This window comes from Polypterus senegalus, chromosome 11, assembly GCF_016835505.1.
Source record: "Polypterus senegalus isolate Bchr_013 chromosome 11, ASM1683550v1, whole genome shotgun sequence".
In the NCBI taxonomy this organism is placed as follows: domain Eukaryota; kingdom Metazoa; phylum Chordata; class Cladistia; order Polypteriformes; family Polypteridae; genus Polypterus; species Polypterus senegalus.
Window position 1 is genome coordinate 40,551,425 of NC_053164.1, and position 20,136 is coordinate 40,571,560.

A 20,136-nucleotide genomic window follows, 5' to 3' on the forward strand; every position below is an offset into this window, starting at 1 on the left:
TTTGGAAAAACTCCAGATGCACTTGACTATAAGTTGTTTGCACATAGGTAGTTAAAATTATTAAAAAATGTTGGCCTTTAGAAAAATATTTCTCAATAGGGTGCCACTTTACTGACTCTCTTGTACTTTTGAGACACTACAATGTGCTACCAATGGATTAACATAAAAAATAACTGTTCAAATACAGGATTGCTTGTAAGTGTGCTGGTATCGAATTACACTAAGCAAAATGTCAGTGAATGACACTGTAGTTATTTTATGTGAACTGAAGCCACACGTTTCAGAACACTTTGGTAAAGAGGAGCTCAGCAATCTTGGGAGAGGTGAATGAGAGGATGGTCACTCTTCAAGTTGTAAGTAGCTGAGATAACTAGGATTCTGATGTCCATTGTGGTGGAAACCCTTTGACCAACTGGTGATTACCAATGGATATCAGAGCCATCAAGAAGTACTGTATGTCTTTTGTGCAATGATCAAGTGAAAACTAAAATCTGGTATGGGTATGGAGAATGAAATTTTGGAAAACCATTTGATGATTTCAGAAGGGTATTTGGTGATATAATCCAGGCTGTTCTCAGCTAGCATACTGAAAAATCGACTATGAGGGGGTACAACAGTAAGATGTGGAAGGAACACTGTGACAAAATACTTTGTGGAGGCAAACCTAAAAGTCACAGAGGAAATGAGTCCACTTACAGTGGTGTGAAAAACTATTTGCCCCCTTCCTGATTTCTTATTCTTTTGCATGTTTGTCACACAAAATGTTTCTGATCATCAAACACATTTAACCATTAGTCAAATATAACACAAGTAAACACAAAATGCAGTTTTTAAATGATGGTTTTTATTATTTAGGGAGAAAAAATCCAAACCTACATGGCCCTATGTGAAAAAGTAATTGCCCCCTTGTTAAAAAATAACCTAACTGTGGTGTATCACACCTGATTTCAATTTCCGTAGCCACTCCCAGGCCTGATTACTGCCACACCTGTTTCAATCAAGAAATCACTTAAATAGGAGCTGCCTGACACAGAGAAGTAGACCAAAAGCACCTCAAAAGCTAGACATCATGCCAAGATCCAAAGAAATTCAGGAACAAATGAGAACAGAAGTAATTGAGATCTATCAGTCTGGTAAAGGTTATAAAGCCATTTCTAAAGCTTTGGGACACCAGCGAACCACAGTGAGAGCCATTATCCACAAATGGCAAAAACATGGAACAGTGGTGAACCTTCCCAGGAGTGGCCGGCCGACCAAAATTACCCCAAGAGCGCAGAGATGACTCATCCGAGAGGTCACAAAAGACCCCAGGACAACGTCTAAAGAACTGCAGGCCTCACTTGCCTCAATTAAGGTCAGTGTTCACGACTCCACCATAAGAAAGAGACTGGGCAAAACGGCCTGCATGGCAGATTTCCAAGACGCAAACCACTGTTAAGCAAAAGAACATTAGTGCTCGTCTCAATTTTGCTAAGAAACATCTCAATGATTGCCAAGACTTTTGGGAAAATACCTTGTGGACTGATGAGACAAAAGTTGAACTTTTGGAAGGCAAATGTCCCGTTACATCTGGCGTAAAAGGAACACAGCATTTCAGAAAAGAACATCATACCAACAGTAAAATATGGTGGTGGTAGTGTGATGGTCTGGGGTTGTTTTTCTGCTTCAGGACCTGGAAGGCTTGCTGTGATAGATGGAACCATGAATTCTACTGTCTACCAAAAATCCTGAAGGAGAATGTCCGGCCATCTGTTCGTCAACTCAAGCTGAAGCGATTTTGGGTGCTGCAACAGGACAATGACCCAAAACACACCAGCAAATCCACCTCTGAATGGCTGAAGAAAAACAAAATGAAGACTTTGGAGTGGCCTAGTCAAAGTCCTGACCTGAATCCAATTGAGATGCTATGGCATGACCTTAAAAAGGTGGTTCATGCTAGAAAACCCTCAAATAAAGCTGAATTACAACAATTCTGCAAAGATGAGTGGGCCAAAATTCCTCCAGAGCGCTGTAAAAGACTCATTGCAAGTTATCGCAAACACTTGATTGCAGTTATTGCTGCTAAGGGTGGCCCAACCAGTTATTAGGTTCAGGGGGCAATTACTTTTTCACACAGGGCCATGTAGGTTTGGAATTTTTTTTCTCCCTAAATAATAAAAACCATCATTTAAAAATTGGAATTTGTGTTTACTTGTGTTATATTTGACTAATGATTAAATGTGTTTGATGATCAGAAACATTTTGTGTGACAAACATGCAAAAGAATAAGAAATCAGGAAGGGGGCAAATAGTTTTTCACACCACTGTATGTGCTATAAGGTCACTGAGGTGGTTATAAATCTCCAGAGGTGGATGGAATCTATTTATTAATGATGAAAGTGGTTAGTATAGTGAGTGGGTGTTGCTTAACACTGTTTATTGTTGCAGGCTAAGCAGGAACAGTGGTTTTACAGCTGGCACAGAGGTGATGGTCCCACTTTTTTAAAAATGAGGTCAAGGGCAAATGTTTCAGTTTGCCACAGATCACATGTCTGTGCCTCTCTTTGTCCTTCAACAGATATTTCTCAGATCGAGGGAGTTTTCTAATTCTCTCTATGTCTGCATAGATTAATGACTATGTATGGAATTGAATCTTATTGAATGTGCTTCAAGAATATGGAGATCTGGGGTTGCTGCAGTGTGCCACCGGATTCCTGAACTTTCAGAGCAGGAGTTGTGTTGACACGCTTGGTGTTAAGTCAAGTCTGTTTAAAGTAGATACCTTGTCTCCAGATTATGATTTTTAGATGTTAGTTTAGTCACCTGATGGCCACCCCTGTGCAGCCTGTGGAGGATGCTGTCTTCTTGGCCTTGTCTAACTGTACGTTCCAGTCAGAATAGGTTTAAGCCAAATTTGAAACAGCTGGAGCACAATGTCAGCCGTTTTCAGAAGTTTTAAATTAAGTCACAAGCTTTAGCTGAAATGAAGCCCTTGAACAAGGTAAATGGGCACATTTACTATGACTTGGAAAGGACCTCAACATTGTAAGAAGATGTCCCTGTAGAACTATTGCTTGTTCTGACTGACAAGAGACAGTTGAGACTGTTTGTGATTAACTGGGAATACACCAGGGAGGTTTACCTGGTTATAGCCCACTGGGATGAAGCCCATAATACTCTGGAGAGAAGGCATCATATGACAGGTTTCCAGGTGATGTGTTAACTAACACAAGTCATCGAAAAACACTGTAATAGATTGTGTTTAGTTTAAAATATGTGCATCCTTTGACCTTTCAAACGCACAAAAGAGTACTGAAAGCCATCTACTATTTTGGCTCCTGAATTAACTACCAATAGGTTCCAAATGCAATGGCAGAAAAGGAGAATGTGATCAATGAAATTACTCAAATACTTGGAAAGTCTATTGTGACCAATGGATTCACAATTGTATGTCTGTCAAGCGCTTTCGAGTACCTGGATGAAGACCTACAGATTTCTGCCAGACTCAATGCAATATTGCAAAGCCCTCTTTTTTGTTACTCAGGTAACATGACACGGACAACAACATGCCATTATGTAGTGATGTCTATGAAATAAATGCAGCAACAGGTACAAAAAAAAACAGAGGAAACTAAAAACATAATATGAAGAACTTCACAGGACCGCCACACTTAAAAAAGACCATCACTTAAGGTTATGCTCCAGGCCTCATTTGGTGTACTATGTACAGTTTCAATTACAAGGCTACAAAAAAGTCCAGAGAAGAGCGACTAGGCTGATTCCAGGGCTACAGGGGATGAATTATGAACAAAGATTAAAAGAGCTGAGCCTTTACAGTTAAGCAAAAGAAGATTAAGAGGTGACATGATTGAAGTGCTTAAAATTACGAAGGGAATTATTACAGTGAATCGAGACTGTTATTTTAAAATGAGTTTATCAAGAACACAAAGACACAGTTGGAGACTTGTTAGGAATAAATTTCACACAAACATTTGGAAGTTTTTCTTTACACAAAGAATCATGCACATGCAAAAAGTTAGTGTGGTAGACAGTATGACTTCAAAACTAGACTTGATGTTATTTTAATAGAATTAAGTGGATAGGACTGGTTAGCTTTGTTGGGCTGAAGGTATGTTCTTGTCTAAATTGTTCTAATTTTCTAATAACAAAATATAATAGATTTAGCCTAATGCTCGATTTATTTTTTTGCCAAGTGTCAAGCCTCAAAATCATTTCAAATTGAAAAAGATAGGCTTTAAAGGTTGTAGAACAAAGTGAAAAATCAAGCTGAACACCACAAAGACAAAAAGAAGCAGCACCGCTGGTGTATTGCCCCTCACTTATGAGTAAGTATGCAGTTAAAACTTTTCCTCTGCCTTAGTGCTACTTAGGTTGTGTCATTGTCTATGGTCAAATTATTTTCACTTGTTCAAAATACATTGTGAATGGTTAAATTTAGGAACTAGAGTATGATTACACAATTCATTTGCTTTTGCCAGGATATTGCTATGACTGTGCTTCTGACTTCGGGCACCTGTCCAACAGAGAATGCACATGTAACTTAACTGGAGCAATGCTCCCCAGACAACCTACATCCATAAACAGTGAAGAGAAATGACAAATAAACGCAAATAAGAGACTGCAAAGAAATACAAAATTAAGGATGACTGAGAAATTAAGCAAAGAGACAGAAAGCAATAGGATTATGTGGGAAAGAGAGAAAGCGAAAAAGAGTTTATAAAAACACTTTAGGAATTCAACAAAAGAATGAAGTAGCAGCTCAGACAGCTGTGGAAATAATACCTTGTTCTTTCTTGCTGTTTTTACATACAGTGCATTCTCCTGGGTTTAATTGATGGATTTAATTCAATGTGTAAACAATTACTGTATACCAGACCTTCCCTATAGCCAATCCCAACATTTGAACTACAAAATTCAATGCTACATTTCTTTGGATCTTCCACTTTAAGAGGAGCAGATATCAGACAAAGCAGCATAGCAGTCAGGCAGACATCGGTGTTTGTCCCTGAACCAAGGTGTAACGACACCATTCTTTTACAAACTAACAAGCCTACACCAACAAGTATGTCTCCACTGACCAGTCTGTAAAACAACTCAAGTTTGATAAAGGAATGCTTGTTTGCATCTGAGCTTGTGCAGTTTTCCTTCTTGAGAGTGTTTTCCTGAAGGAGTTACAGTATTTAACAATATTTTAGCAAAATACTTGTTTTATGGATGTTGTAAGCATGTGATTGGATGACTTGACATGTTGATTATGTGGCAGGGTAAGGTGAGCTTTTTATGGTCATTTTCGATATTCTGTGCTGTTGTCCAACACTGGTCACTATAGATGCCTATTCTATTAAAAATTCTGCTATCTCCATTTTGCCTGAAAACATAGGATTACATTTTTTTCTCACCCATAACTACAAACTACATGGTTTAAGTAACATATAACAAATATAATTTTCAGGTGGCATATTCCTTTAATGACACCATCTGTAACTGGCCTCATAGTACACAGTTAGTGTATTCTCAACAATCTGGATCTGAATACCATAAAAATGTCAGAAATGGTTTCATCCACAATTCTGATTATAAATTGGGTTACTGTCAATAAATTGGAGTTGTTTCCATTCCTGGACACTACAATTACTCACAGCGCAAACTGGCATTAATGTATACCCTGAAGGCTCTGCACAGGTAAGAGGATCCACTCTGGGACAAGAGGGGATGCTGTCACTAATAACTTCTCCTATTTTCCTGCAGCTCTGAAGGGTAAAACCCAGAAGATTCCTGACAAAGCTCTGTTCTGTGGAAGACGCACCCGTTCATAGCCAATCAATATAACTTTGGCTGCAGAGAAGAAGAAAATGTTGACTCTGGGTGATCCATAGGAGGAACGATTTCCATGGAAGGGGATTTCTAAGTTGGTACCACAATCCCTGCTCGAGTCATCTCTGACAAGACAAGACTCCTTGGTAGCAGCACATCAGACCAACCTGTCAGACTCAAGAAGAACAGCCTTTGAGGTGTTACACACAGATCATGTACAAAGTCCGTCTCAGTTGATTGTGCAGCTAAACATCCTTTTAGTCTTTGAGGGGACTGCCACCACTTACCCCAGGATGACCTATCTCGGCTACAATCCTAACCAGTGAGAAAGAGCAAGCCTACCTTGATCTGGATGTGGGGGCCACTGAAAAATACACCATGCTCAAGCATGAGATGCTGGCTTGGTAGAACCTATTCCCAGATTGGCGTTTTCAACCCAATGATCCGATAAAATTGCAGGTATAGCATTCAATATCTGGGAGAAGTTGGCCTGGTCACTTCACCCTAGAGAAAATTCCATGGCGTTCCTCAAGAATATGGCTTACCCAGTACTTGGGAGTATGGGCCAATATGGAGGCCTTAGAGGGCAAGATCAAATGGCATCAGGCACCCTTCCTGTCTAAGAAGCCTGAAGAAAAACAGAAATCCTGACTCATCAAGCCTGTAAAACCAGATCCTAGAATGAAGATGTCCAACCCAGCAACCCACCAGAAAGAACAGAGTGCATCAACCTTCAAATATTAGAAACGTGAAGAGCTAGTCCACATCCTCGTCAACGTCTCCCACCCCGAGGAGCCAATGGACTGTGGCTAAGTATCCAAGAAAAGGTACTGTGTTGCTGCTGCACCTAACCTGCTCACTTTTCTTCTTAAAGGCCTAATGCTATAGGTTAGGCTCTGGAAAAGAAGACTGAATTCGACTAAGGGACTTACTGGAGGGAAAAGTACTGACACTGCATAAAGGAATAGATGTAACTTCAGCCTAATTACTTTTGTGAGTTGCTTATTAAAAGGAGATTGCCAGGCTGGTACACCGGTGCTTGTTCCTGTGTCCATGTATATACAGTGAATTCAGAAAATATTCAGATTCCTTTACTTTTTTCACATTTTGCTATTAAACAGCTCTAAAATCAGTTAGTCACTTTTTCCCACATCAAGCAATACTCAATACCTCAGAAAGACAAAATTTATTAAAAAATAAAAAAAATAAAAATTCAGATCCTTTGGTTTAACACTTGAAATCTGTCTCATATGCACTGCATTCTGTTATCAGTGAGATCGTTCTACACCTTGTTTGGAGTCCACCTGTGGTCAATTCAGTTTACAGGACATGATTAATAAAGGCACACACGCCTGTGTATTGAAGTTCCCAGTTAAGCAAAAACTAAATCATGAGTTTAAAGGAATTCCCTGCAGAGCTTAAAGACAGGACTGTGTTAAGGCACTGATCTGGGAAAGGCTACAAGAGAAACTATCTCTTTCTGCTATCACCTTCAAGAAGACTTTACAAGTCAATTAAAATAAGAAATTCTAGTTTTTACCTACAGTAGTCACTCTTTGTGATTATAAATGTAAAACAGTCATTCCAGGAACTCCAGCCTACCCTCTTATTCCAAGCTGTTTTCATCTTGTTATGTACTGTATATGGTACTGTACTATATGTGATATTATACCACTGCTGACAATATTGTGGTGATGTCATATATTGTATCGTGTGCAGTCAATTTTATTTTACTGTTAGTACCTTTTTGGTTGTAATACTAAGATAGATTGGCTGTATCTGTGTTGCACTGATATACAGTGACAGATGTGCATCTCTGCAACTAAATATGTGAAACTTAAACGTGTCACTTTTAGCTTCATTTACAATCTACTGTCCTAATGCACTATATCCACCTAGCTAATTTTTTTTTTGCACTTTAGACAAAAGTAATATTCACCAAATGGCAGCAGCACAGAAGTGAAGAGCTTGCCTGACCTCAAATAAAATTTCACTGTAGAGCCACGCCTCCATGATTGCAAATAATTCACATGGCCTCTTTTGTTTATTCACCACATGCTGGAAGACACAAAATAACCCAGTCATCAGACCAACAATAACATACTTGTTGATATCGATATTTTTTTACCTGAGCATAGTTGTTACCTCATCTGGTATCAACATTTGGAAAAAAATACTCTGGTGAACAGGTGAATAATATTTGCATAAAGCTGGTAACTAATGGGTCCTGTTTGTAACTTTCCAATTCATGGGATTTATTTGAGTGAACACAGGCACTGGCCTTCCTTACATACCACTGTAGCAAGCCGAGGCTGAGGGCAAATTCTACCGTTGTTTTTACGCACCCATTTAAAGGTTAGTTATATTCTTTATGCATGTTTTTAAATGTATTTACTTAGGCAATATTATAAACAGGCTGCTATTTCAGAAATTAATTTCAAGCTGTTTAAGCTCCTTCTAGTTGTTTCCCTATGTATTAGTGACATCATTTTAATTAAAAAAAATGTAAATATCATTTGGCACTTGAATTTTGACTGACATCATAATACAGAGAACATAAAAAATATTCAAAAAACACTATCTGCGTGTAACTTTTCACATTTAGTTTCAAGTACAGTCGAATGTCCTAATGCACTCATACTAGCATTTTGTATGCAGCTAACTCAATTCTTTTGGCACTTTAGCTAAAATCAGTGTTTGCCCAGTGGCAACAGCACAGATGTTAAGAGCTGGTCCAGTGGCTCTTAAGTTCCACATCACAAAGACCTTCAAGAGGCTGGTCCTTGATTATATAAGTCCTCTTGTGATATTCCACTTGGACCCACTGCAGTTTGCCTATCAGACAAAAGACTGGAGTAGAGGATACAATTATCTGTCTCCACAAGGCTTACTCTCACCTGGACAAATCTAGCAGCACTGTGAAGATTATGTTTTTTGATTCCTCCATTGCCTCTAATATCATCCATATATCTCTGCTAAGGGCTAAGCACAGGGGCTTGACAATGGTGGATAAGCGTAAGGTGTCTTAGATAACAGACTAAATGTCCAACAGACAACAGTTTGTGAGACTAAGGAACTGTGTATGCAACCCTGGAGCACCACAAGGAAAGTTCTGTCTCATTTTCTGTTCAATATCAAACTATAAATAAAATACCAGGTTGTGTCACTTGCAACCTTCTCCTATAATTCTGCAATAATGGATGTAATGACAAGAATGATGAAGCAGAGTATAGGAATCAGGTGGGGAACTTTGTTTCTTGCTTTAGTTAATTGTCTACAACATAACGTCAGAAAAAAACAAGTAAATGCCCAAGCAAGTGAATTCCATTTCAACAAAAAGTCTCTACACTCATGTATGCAGGAGTTGGAGGAGGCTACTGGAAGGAGTTTGGAGAGAAAATCTATCTATCTATCTATCTATCTATCTATCTATCTATCTATCTATCTATCTATCTATCTATCTATCTATCTATCTATCTATCTATCTATCTATCTATCTATCTATCTATCTATCTATCTATCAGAGTGCGGATGTGCAGGTGAGTCTACTCTGCCTAGGTTTAACTCCTGAATTCCATTCAATGCTTCCAGGACTCTGCCGTTAATCACACCACGATTTACATCACTTGATTTTTCTCTTGACGAGGATTCTTACCAGTACACTCTGTCTTCTTATTACCACTCAAGAGTTGCACTTAATGCAATTCTACTTTCAAACTTCTTTTTCAATGAAGTACTAAAAAACTTACAGCTGCACTATATATGGAATTATCCTCAAAAAGCAGTCAACTCTCACTTCACAGAACACACTTTTTTGCTTGCTCCACGAAAACCATCTCCACAAGACTCCCCAAAATTTTCAACACTTGCCTTCTTGCCACCCCAAAGATTCTTTGTGAAAATCTTCATTTCCATTTGTGTTCATTTTCTGTGGATCTCTCTCCCTCATCTGGACCGTAGGCTCTATATACCTTTAATTTCAAATTACAGCTAAAAAACTTCATTCTTTTGTTCCATCATTGCTGTAACAAACATGATCAGCTGCACCATTTATACAAATGCCAATGCCAATTTATGCAGTGCGCGATAGGTTCATCATGTTATAATCTGATTTGCTATGAGAACACTGTCAGAATCTCCCACCAAAATGATTCAGAAATTACTTTGATTGATGCTTTCCTCCACAATCAATAAATCAAACAATAGCTCCTCCTGTAAATTAATATATGACTGATTTGACCAACTTTTGACATTTTACTGCTATAATGGGGTGTGGTGTTAGTATGCCTGTAGATGTCATCCTTGAAATACACAACCAGACTTTTGGAAAAGGGTTAAGGCACTATGTTTCAAAAGTCTTGCCATGTTGGGTCCTTTCAAAAAGTAGAAAAGCAAAGAAGTTACAAGAATTTAACACACAGGAGTTATTTACGCAGACAAATCAGGATGTAGTGGAGGTATGATTTCCTTTAACTTTGTGCAAAAACTGGAACAATAGATTTTTCATTTTTTAAATATTTATATTTAAAATTCAAAGCAAATATCATCGATTTACCACTGATATAAAACCTCTCACCTGAATCAAACCTATTCCTGTTTACTAAATCTGTCAAGATATTTTTCAAAGGAGACCTACCAACACAGTTGCAGGTTGGAAATTCTGCTTGCATGTCTTTGTTAGGAGTGTCCAACAGACTCTTTGTTGGTGTGTCCAGATAGCGAAGAGGCGATTCAAGAAAGTCGCTGATTGAAGGGTTAAAAGGAGCACTATTCTTGGTAGGTGTATCCCCCAGGTCCTGGCTCTCATCAAAGCAGCCAGTAGTGGAGAGAACAGTTACAGCACCAGTAGATTCAATTTTAAATTTCCTAGGGGATTGAGGGGCAGAAAAAGGGACCGTAAAGGGGTCCTCTAGCACACGATGCTGTTGTTGTTGTAAGAGAAGTTCCCTAGACATTTCAGGGGCATTTGTTCCTTTGAGACATCCTTCTGAACCCCCCTGAGATGATGACACTGAAGGAGTATTGTTTAATTCATTTTTGTTGTTTGTTTGTGACTGATCCTCTGACCCTACTTTGGGATCAGAAGTTTGTGAAGCACCAATAGCTGAAGGCTGACATGAGGTTGGCTCGAGATCAAGATGTCCTGAGTTAGAGTTGTGAGTTTCCTTTATCTCCTGATTTTGCTTCTGACCGTCTAATTTTGTTTGGCTTTGTTGAATACTGCTGCCTTCAAATTCAGCCTCTAATTGCCAAATAATGTCTTCTAAATTCTGCAGACCTTCATTGGATGTAGAGTTTCCTTTGTCACTGGCCTGACCTTCAGATACATTATTGGCTCCAGCAACACCAGAGAGATCATAACTAGGGTTTTTATCCTCTCCCAGAGTAGATGTACTTTCCCTGTTTTCGCCTGTTCTATTATTTGAGCAATGGATCTCTGATGGCTGAGAGACAGTGCATGAAGATAATGAAGAAGGGGGTGCAACAGCAGGTGGAGGTAAAAGGTAGCCACTTTGCCCAGAACCAGTCTTAGCACTACCATTGTTAGTAAGAAATTCCTGAGTATTTACTGCTTCAAATTGGTTCTGCTTGAAGTCAGTGGACTGACCAAGGTACTGGCTTACCAAACACGAATCAGGTGTAGATTTCCCACTCAGGATTTCAGTTTCCCGAGCAGCTGAAGCAACTGCTGCTTGGTGCTCCTCTTGTGATTTCTTCTTGAATACATCCAGGCTAATCTGACGCTGTGGGAGGAATGCAGGAACAGAGGCTTTTTGCTTGGTCTTTTTAATGATAATCTGTTTGGGTTTGGGTTGTGGTGGCTGCTGAAGACCCAAGAGAAGTTGTTGTTGCTTCTGCGACAGAGATGCATAATTTTTTCCTTTTTTCTCTTTCACCTCTTGTTTAATGGGTGGTGTCTCAAAGCCACCATGGGCCCACCAGTTCTGCAAGTCCTGCTCCTGAAAAAGATTCCTCTTATGATGGAGGTGCTGTTGTAAAGCTGCCTGGGTCTTCTGGTGCAAACTCATAGCGGCAGAAGGGAGCAGATGTTGGCTTGCTTGTTGCCCACTGGTCCAACCATGATATTTACGTTCTCCAGGATCACTGTCTACACTCAAACGCTGAGGCTCCTTTATAGATTTTGAGGCATGAAACTCTCCTTTCTCTCTCTTATGTTGCATTATTTCTGGCACCTTAAACACTGGCTGTACGTACTTAAAACTTGCATCACCCAGCAGTTGTCTGAGTTCTGTCATTGGGTCATTTAAAGGGAAAGGAGGAGATGGACAATTCTGCTTGGCCATTATCCAGGGATTGGTCTGTGGGCTGGGTTTGTTAAAGTTTTCACAGCTACTGCCTTCACTGTTTCCATGCCACATTAGCTTACTGTTTTCCATCGAAGGTTTAGTATTTGCACCAGGTCCAGATCTGGGAAACAAGGCATCTGATGCATTTTGCATAACTGGGGCTGCACTGCTGTTGTTATGCTCTGATAAAGATTCTTCCTCTAGCCTAGAAGTGGTAGTGTTAATAGGTTGATCTTTTAGGAGGTTTTCCCAAAAAGTTTCCTCTTTTAGCCACTGCCTCTGAGCACCAGACGCTGAAATGTTTTGGTTGTGAAATAACTGGGGTGAGCCTTGCTCCATCTGAGCATCAGAACTGGCACTATTTTGGCCAGCATTGCGGGACATCTGAATTTGCATCTGTAAGGCATGTTGGTGATTAGCGGTGTCATTCGGTGGAGCAGAAGCAGTAGTGGAAGAAGTCGCCACCATACCCTGATTTTTCACGGCAAAGGAGGAGGAGGAGGACCCTTGGAGCACATTGCTTTCACCATGAGGATGATGATGGAGGTGGTTTGCTGCTGACGTTTCCTCACCTTGTACAATGTTCTGAGGGATGGTGGATAACTGAGTCAGGGCTTCAATAGCGATTGCCATCTGCAGGGTGATTTTTTTCTCTTTTGCAAGAGAGAGGGCATTTTGGGAGTAGGGCAGATTGTTTTCCCCTGGGAATATCTTTGAGCTAAGACAGTCAGGCCGTTCGGGTGCCTGCGTTCTGTGTTTTACATCTTCTTCCATGGCATTAAGCCTGGTAGTAGAAGGGGTGCCAACTGTTTGAACAGAAGATAACTGGTCAGAAAAAGCACTGCTGGCAACAGTTGCTGTTGTTCTTGAGGGAGCATGAGGATGGGCATCATTCTGAATGGCTCCACAGCTTGGTAGTGTCATGGTGGCCTGTTTAATTTTTTTTTCCAGCCACTCTAGGTAATCGGGACACTCAGGACCATCGCAGTTACAATTAGGTGGCTTCCTGCCAAGCTTGGCAAGGTTCAAGGCAGTCCTTAATGTGCTCAGGTCCTCTGTACAGCTGTCTGGGGCACTGCCAGTAGCATCTGATCCACTACCACTGCCTGTTATCTCTGGTAGTCCACTCTCAGCATTAAGTCCACTCATTTCCATGTTGAATTTTTCATAAAGCTGCATGGTCTGCAGTTCAGCTTCAGTGAGAGCGCTGGTGGTGGTAGAAGATGTCATGGATACAGCATTTGCTGAAAAGGCCACCAAATTCTGGGCATCTTCCATATCCACATTATCAGTGGGAGTTATAGAATCAACACTACTGGCCACTGCATGTTGCACAATATCTTGTTGGCTGTCATGATTTGCCACAGATGCAAAATTCTGCCAGCATTTATTGTTTTGTACAGTATGATTAAATGGTGACATTATTGACTCATTGTCCTCCATCCATTCCTGTCCCTCTTCTTTCTTGATAGTTTCTGATTCATTTTCAGTAAACAAAGATTTCTCTTCTACCTTTCCTTTTTTCGGCAGCCCAAGTTGCTCTCGTTTCTCCTTTGACCTCCACTCTCCATTAACCAAGCTGGGCAGTGCCCCCTGTCTCAGCCTGCTTTCTTCCGCATGGTCGGTTGGCCCCCCTTCCATTGGGCTGATTCTGAGGCCATCCACTGAACTGACCCCTGAACCTGTCTACAAAAAAAAAGAAAAGAAAAAAAAAAACAAATCAGTGAAAATTTGTAAATCTGAACTGTTTTAAATTACAACATCTTATAAAATGTTTTGCAAATCTGCAGAAGTAACAGACATTTGTATTATTTCCTCCTCTTGTCTTTGCTTACACTACATACAGTCACATTGACAATTTCCTACTTGAAAAAGCACTACGGCAGATATAGCAGTAACTTGGTCTGAAGTAATGCAGATCTTAGTTATGTATTTGACCTACAATATTCACCAGTCATCAGCTGTGAATCACTGATGGTCCACACATAACCTTGACACCTCTTTGTATGTTTGCAGTGCACAAGTGTAACCTGCAGCAGTAGGTGACAACAGTTTCGCCAGATTTAATGAATGATGACTTGAGCAAAAGTATTGTCAAAGGAGAGCTGTTTACTTTGCACAGCACTCCAGAGTTTCCTCAGCTTTGTGAACAGTTGGACAGCACCCTGCTGCGCCTCCTCAACTATGCTGAAAAAAGGTTTACCAAATGAACATTAGATACGAAGGAAAAAACAAAAGAAAAAATACATCACATTTTTATTTTTAACAATGTATGTAACTTAAAACCAAGGTCAAAAAGAGGAAGGCACCTAAAATAAAATGGTCAGAATCTAAGAAGGAAAAAGTGTAAAAAGAAAAAGATCACAGTGTAATCCCTACAAAGTCAAAATCATAGATTTTTAAGATTTTTAATTTTAATTTTTAAGATTCTCTTAAGTCAAAACACTAAATTGCTTTCTTGGAGAAAAAAACAGCACATTGTTAGAGCTCCTTGAGTAATGGTATACTTTCTTTTTATACTGTCTTCTCTCTATCGTGTGACTGCTATATGATTAGTGTTGTCAGGCAATCAAACCTAAAGGGTGAAGCGAGAGGCAAACAGCATGTGGAACAAGCAGCAATGTATGTAGTCCTGGGAAATCTCAGAAAAGAATTCATGTGCTTCAATCTACTGGAGGTAAAAACCACAGAAAACCTTAAGGAAACCACTACCAATAGTACTAAAATACCGGTATACAAAGAGAAAGGTTAGAGAAATTGAAAAATCAAATGCCATCAAACCTGCTTAATCCAATTTAAGGCTGTGGCAGAGTCAAAGTCGATCCCAGCAGCAGTGGGTGCAAATTAGGAAGCAAAAGTGCTAGTCCATCTGAAAGCCTGCTTATAGGCCATATTTGTAAATGCCAAATAGCCTAACTTGTACATCTTTCAGATACAGAAGAACATGCAGACTCCAGACTGCAGAAAACTCTAAAAATACCATTTTGAACCAATGCTCCAATCCAGAAATTTGTGGTAAAATGCATAAACTAAAATGTTTATTAGCTATTCAAATGAAACAAACAAAGGTAATGCACCAGCGCACAACACAATTTATTGCTTTGATCGTCTTTTTATTATTGCTGGCATTTTAGTGTCCTCTGACTCCCCCACAATTACTGAATCATGATCCTATTTTAAGAAACTTATTTACTGTAGATTGTAGACTGTAGACTGCAATTTTACACTGAACTCAACTTACCATCAGCTCGACATAAAGAACTGCACCAGCAAAATATTATACTTGTTAGGTGCAGGATCACTCATAACTATTTTGTTATTAAAAGTAGAAGATGAATACTCTGGTTTACCTTTCTAAACAGAAGGTCTATTTAAAATGACAAAATAACTAAAAATAATGCTTATCTACTGCGAGAATTTAATCATTTGATAAATTTCAAAAAGAATCCATTCTTATGATCAAAAGCAAGACATTCATTTTTACCAATATTTCCATTCCTAACTATAATGGTTATTAATAAATTTATACACATCATAGTTAGTTCTTTCCATCCATTTACTGAACATGTTCAGTAAATCTGAATCCAATTCAGATTAGTCTATCCATGTGGCATCGGATGTAGTTTGAATTTGGACTAACAGGTTACAACTTGGCTCATCTATCGTGTTCCTACAGGTCTTTTATCACTTCTTTTTACTGTACGGTTCACCAGTTATTACTGTGCTTGGGCAATGTGGGACAAGTCAGCATTCTATTCAGAAGAGCATCTACTTCTTTCAGATAGGTGGGTGCAAGGTACAAACTATTCCAGATTCTTCACAGATGTTCAGTTTATGTCACATAAAAAACAGGTGTAGCTAAAATGTATTCAAACTGTATCATTTTTGAGCACACTTTGTCCAGTCCAAGCAGCAGTGAGGCTCAGCACAAACCAAACCTGGACAAGATACCAAGATACCATCACCGGCCATCTAAGCACACATCCATATTCATTTCCACCAAGCCGCTATAATTATCCATTTCAGCGGACTGTGGAAGGTTGTCAAATTTGCAGGAGGAAAACCTACAGAAATATGTACAGAATGTGCAAATACCACCCAGAAAGCTGTGGAATCGAGGACTAGGTATGTGAGGCACCAAATGCTTCTTTATATGGTAAACTATACCTCATATGTATGGAGAAATATTTCTTATGAAGTCAATCATTTACAACCCCGCTTAGTCCTGAACACGGTCACAGGGGTCTGCAGATGCCTATCCAAGCTAGCACAGGGCTCAAGACAGGAACAAAACCCTGACAGGGTGACACACACACACACCACTACTACACACAAATTAGCGTCACCAATTCACCTAACCTGCATGCCTTTGGACTGTGGGAGGAAACCCAAGCAGAAATGGGGAAAACATGTAAAGGCCACACAGGGAAGACCCAGGAGGCAAACTCAGGTCTCCTTACTATGTGGCAGCAGAACTACCATTACACCACTGTGCTGCCCTCGGATGAAATTAAATGAATTAAATAACTATGCAAATGAATAAATGTATTGTGAAATGTAGCAAAGAGTAAATAGTGCAATTATATGTAAGCATAACTGATTACATGTGGCACAAAATATATGATTTTGGTTGTTTGTTCTTTACTTACTATTTATTTCTTGACTTAATTATTTCACTGAGATTGTACACAACATTAAATATGTCTTGAAATGAAAACTGTTATTTTCAACTGTCAAAGTTGAAAGGCTGGGCTCTAATGAGTACTGTCCTTTGATTAGTAAATCGTTGGAAGATGGGACGTAGATTTTGGGTCATGTTCCACTTTGACTTCAGATGCAAACGCTTACCTTGAAGCTTTAAGAGCTAAGAGTCACACAGTGACTTTTAGAAACATTTTCTTGCACTCATGTCTGCCATGGATGCACAAAGTCACATCTTTGATGCTGATGAGCCATAGGTAGCCAAGGCGACACAAGTGCATATATACAGTAAAGCTTTGTGCATATTCATGACGCATATTAATACAAGAAAAAGTTGGTAAGAATTACTGCGCAATGTAACTACTTTATTCCTGTTATGTATTAACATGTGTTTATGTGTTTTAAAGTGTGAATTTCTATATTTTATGTATTTTCTGTGGTGTTTGTAATTATGTACCGTTCATTTAAATGTCCTGACATTTGTGAGTGGAGCCCCGGGAGGCGGAGTTACACAGATGTCACCACTCCTAAGCCCTGCTTCTGGCTATTTAATCAGAGAAGTAATGGATGAGATACTGAAGAACACAGCAAGTGAAGAGGGTGTGTGTATTGCCTCCTTCTTTGACTCTTCTGTTTATCTTGATCTATTTTGCTTCTGTCCTTGGTGCCCTTTTGTACACAAGCTGAGGGTTTACAGCCATTCTTTCTATTGTGTGGTTTCATTTCTGCTTTTAAAATATTTCTCATTATTTTGCCAATTTGCCTTGTTTGGGGTCTGCTAGGCCAGTTTTGAGATTATGGGGTGAATTTGCTTAGACAGGAAATGGCCCTGCTTTTATGGTTCTTTTAGGAAGCTCACACCTATTTTAATATCCTTAGGATTCCTAATCTCAGCAAATTCAAGAAGTTAATAATTCATCATCTTCACAGGAATCTGAATCTGAAGTGTCTACTTTATATATGGCACTGGAGAGCCGCAGATCTACGTGAACTCTACTAGAACATGCTAAAACCCATTCTCTCAGCTTTGTCAGGTGAAAATGAAAGTTTCAATTTCCAGGTGTATTTTGGTGTCACTGAAATAAATGAATACATAAGAAAAAAGCAACAAAAACATATTTTGAGACAGATTAAATTATTTATGCTTACAAATAATTTTCTTTTTAATTATTGTCACATTTCACAATACATTTATGTATTTGCCAAATTATTTATTTTATGTTGCCTGAAATATTCCTCCAACATAAGTTGTGTTTAAGGCTTTAGCTCTTTAATGCCTGAAGGTGCATTTATCCTAAGACTTAAAGAATCAAAAAATGGCAGGAATATCTACCTAAATCTGTGTAATCTACCCAACTTCACTTTACAACATTCACATCACTTTAAAACTTTTTAACATAAATATATTTTCACATCTATTCAAGAAGATCAAAGTGTCATTTTCTTTTTACACACATTACTGGCTTTAAATTCATCAAGCATCATAGGCTTACCAAGTGTGATAAAATGGGGTATGTTTCATATTGGTTATGGATACCTATTTACCATGAACTTTCAGCTAGTTTTCTTAGGCACATCTTAGGCACATGGTATTAGGACTCAACAAAAGCATGCAACATGTGTTTCACATATGTTTTCTCCTTTTGTCTCCGTAAAATAACAGGACTTTGCTAAAATAATTATTTCTTACAGTTCAGGAAATGTTACACATCTGATAATCATTATATCTGAAATTCTTTGGATAGGCTGAAAAAGTAAAACTCAAATAATACAACTTTCAACCTCTTGCATGTCCTTCACTCTTTTTGAAATTGCAAGAGATTCGCTTGTTAAAAAAACACTCGCTTTCAATACTACAAAGAAATTGTGTGATGACTTTACAGTAGTCCTTTAAAGTAGGATATTTTTGAAGCTGCTAATTAAAACTATAATAAAGAAATACATATTTAGTAATAGAAACAACATCAAAACTCAAGATGATAAAGATTCCAGAAAAAAAAAGAAAAGACAGGTTGTGTCATTCAGGAGCAACAATTACTGCACTCTCAATGACTGAAGTCAGAAGGACAATTTAAAGACTGAACTTTGTAATCAAGTGCTAAGTGCCTTCAAAAGTTTCTATGAATGATAATGTGTCTGGTAACAGTCTATTATGGTAGCTGTTATAAATATCCATCCATTTTCTAATCCGCTAAATCCGAATACAGGGTCACGGGGGTCTGCTGGAGCCAATCCCAGCCAACACAGGGCACAAGGCGGGAACCAATCCTGGGCAGGGTGCCAACCCACCGCAGGACACACACAAACACACCCACACACCAAGCACACACTAGGGCCAATTTAGAATCGCCAATCCACCTAACTTGCATGTCTTTGGATTGTGGGAGGAAACCGGAGCACCCGGAGGAAACCCACGCAGACACGGGAGAACATGCAAACTCCACGCAGGGAGGACCCGGGAAGCGAACCCGGGACTCCTAACTGCGAGGCAGCAGCGCTACCACTGCGCCACCGTGCCGCCCTGTTATAAATATAAGTAAAAAAAAAAATCTGTTGGCGAAGCAATCGTAGTCTTGTCACATGTAGTAAAACTCTTACTTTGTATGTCCAATCAACATGGAACATACTTCTACTCTGCAGTTTAATGATAAACAGGAATGTGGCAAAATACACAACCTCATCCAATCTTGATAGAACACACTCCTGCCTCCCTATCACCTACCTGGATGTCTTAAGCACTTAAAATCCCTAAGAAATCTTCCAGTTGAGTAGCATTTTCTTAGATGGATAAATGAAAAACTTGCTTTTTGTGGAATGGTAAAATAACACTTTACTGATCAGCCTGAGTCTGAAGTTTTTGAAAAACTGCATGCTTTCTGTTTAAAAGTGGATGTATCAGTTAAAGGAAATCATCAAAAACTGATTGTGAGTAGCTGGAGATAGCTATTGGAATTTTAGAGTGTGGTCAGATCAACTTAGGCCATGTCAAGACTGCTACATTTTTTATTTGGAGGCATTAGTCTCCATTGCCAACTTTCATCTACAATATCCCCGTGTTGTTAACCCCTAAAAACAGAGACATTTGAAAATATTCTCCAGTGCTGCATACTTCTGAAAACACCAGCTCAGTGTTGTAATGTGAATGGGTAAAAACACAGCGGGCCTCATTCCCTGATTGGTTTTTCCTTCATAGAATAAAACTATATTCTAAAATAGCAGACATAGAATAGTTGCCTTCTATGGCACTTGTGGCGTTGCTTACCTATACACAACTAAATAGCGTTTTAAAACTGTGAATGCTGCATACATGAAT

General features: G+C 39.1%; 1 protein-coding gene across 5 annotated transcripts in view; it reads right to left on the minus strand.

Annotated features, from left to right (window-relative positions):
• tet3 (tet methylcytosine dioxygenase 3) overlaps window positions 1–20,136 on the minus strand; it is a 159,109-nt gene that overhangs the window by 41,187 nt on the left and 97,786 nt on the right. For all 5 annotated transcript variants that reach the window (XM_039768446.1, XM_039768447.1, XM_039768445.1 and 2 more), the window contains one exon: window positions 10,451–13,808. In XM_039768446.1, the coding sequence (XP_039624380.1) occupies window positions 10,451–13,808 (3,358 nt within the window). The remainder of the gene's footprint in view (window positions 1–10,450; window positions 13,809–20,136) is intronic.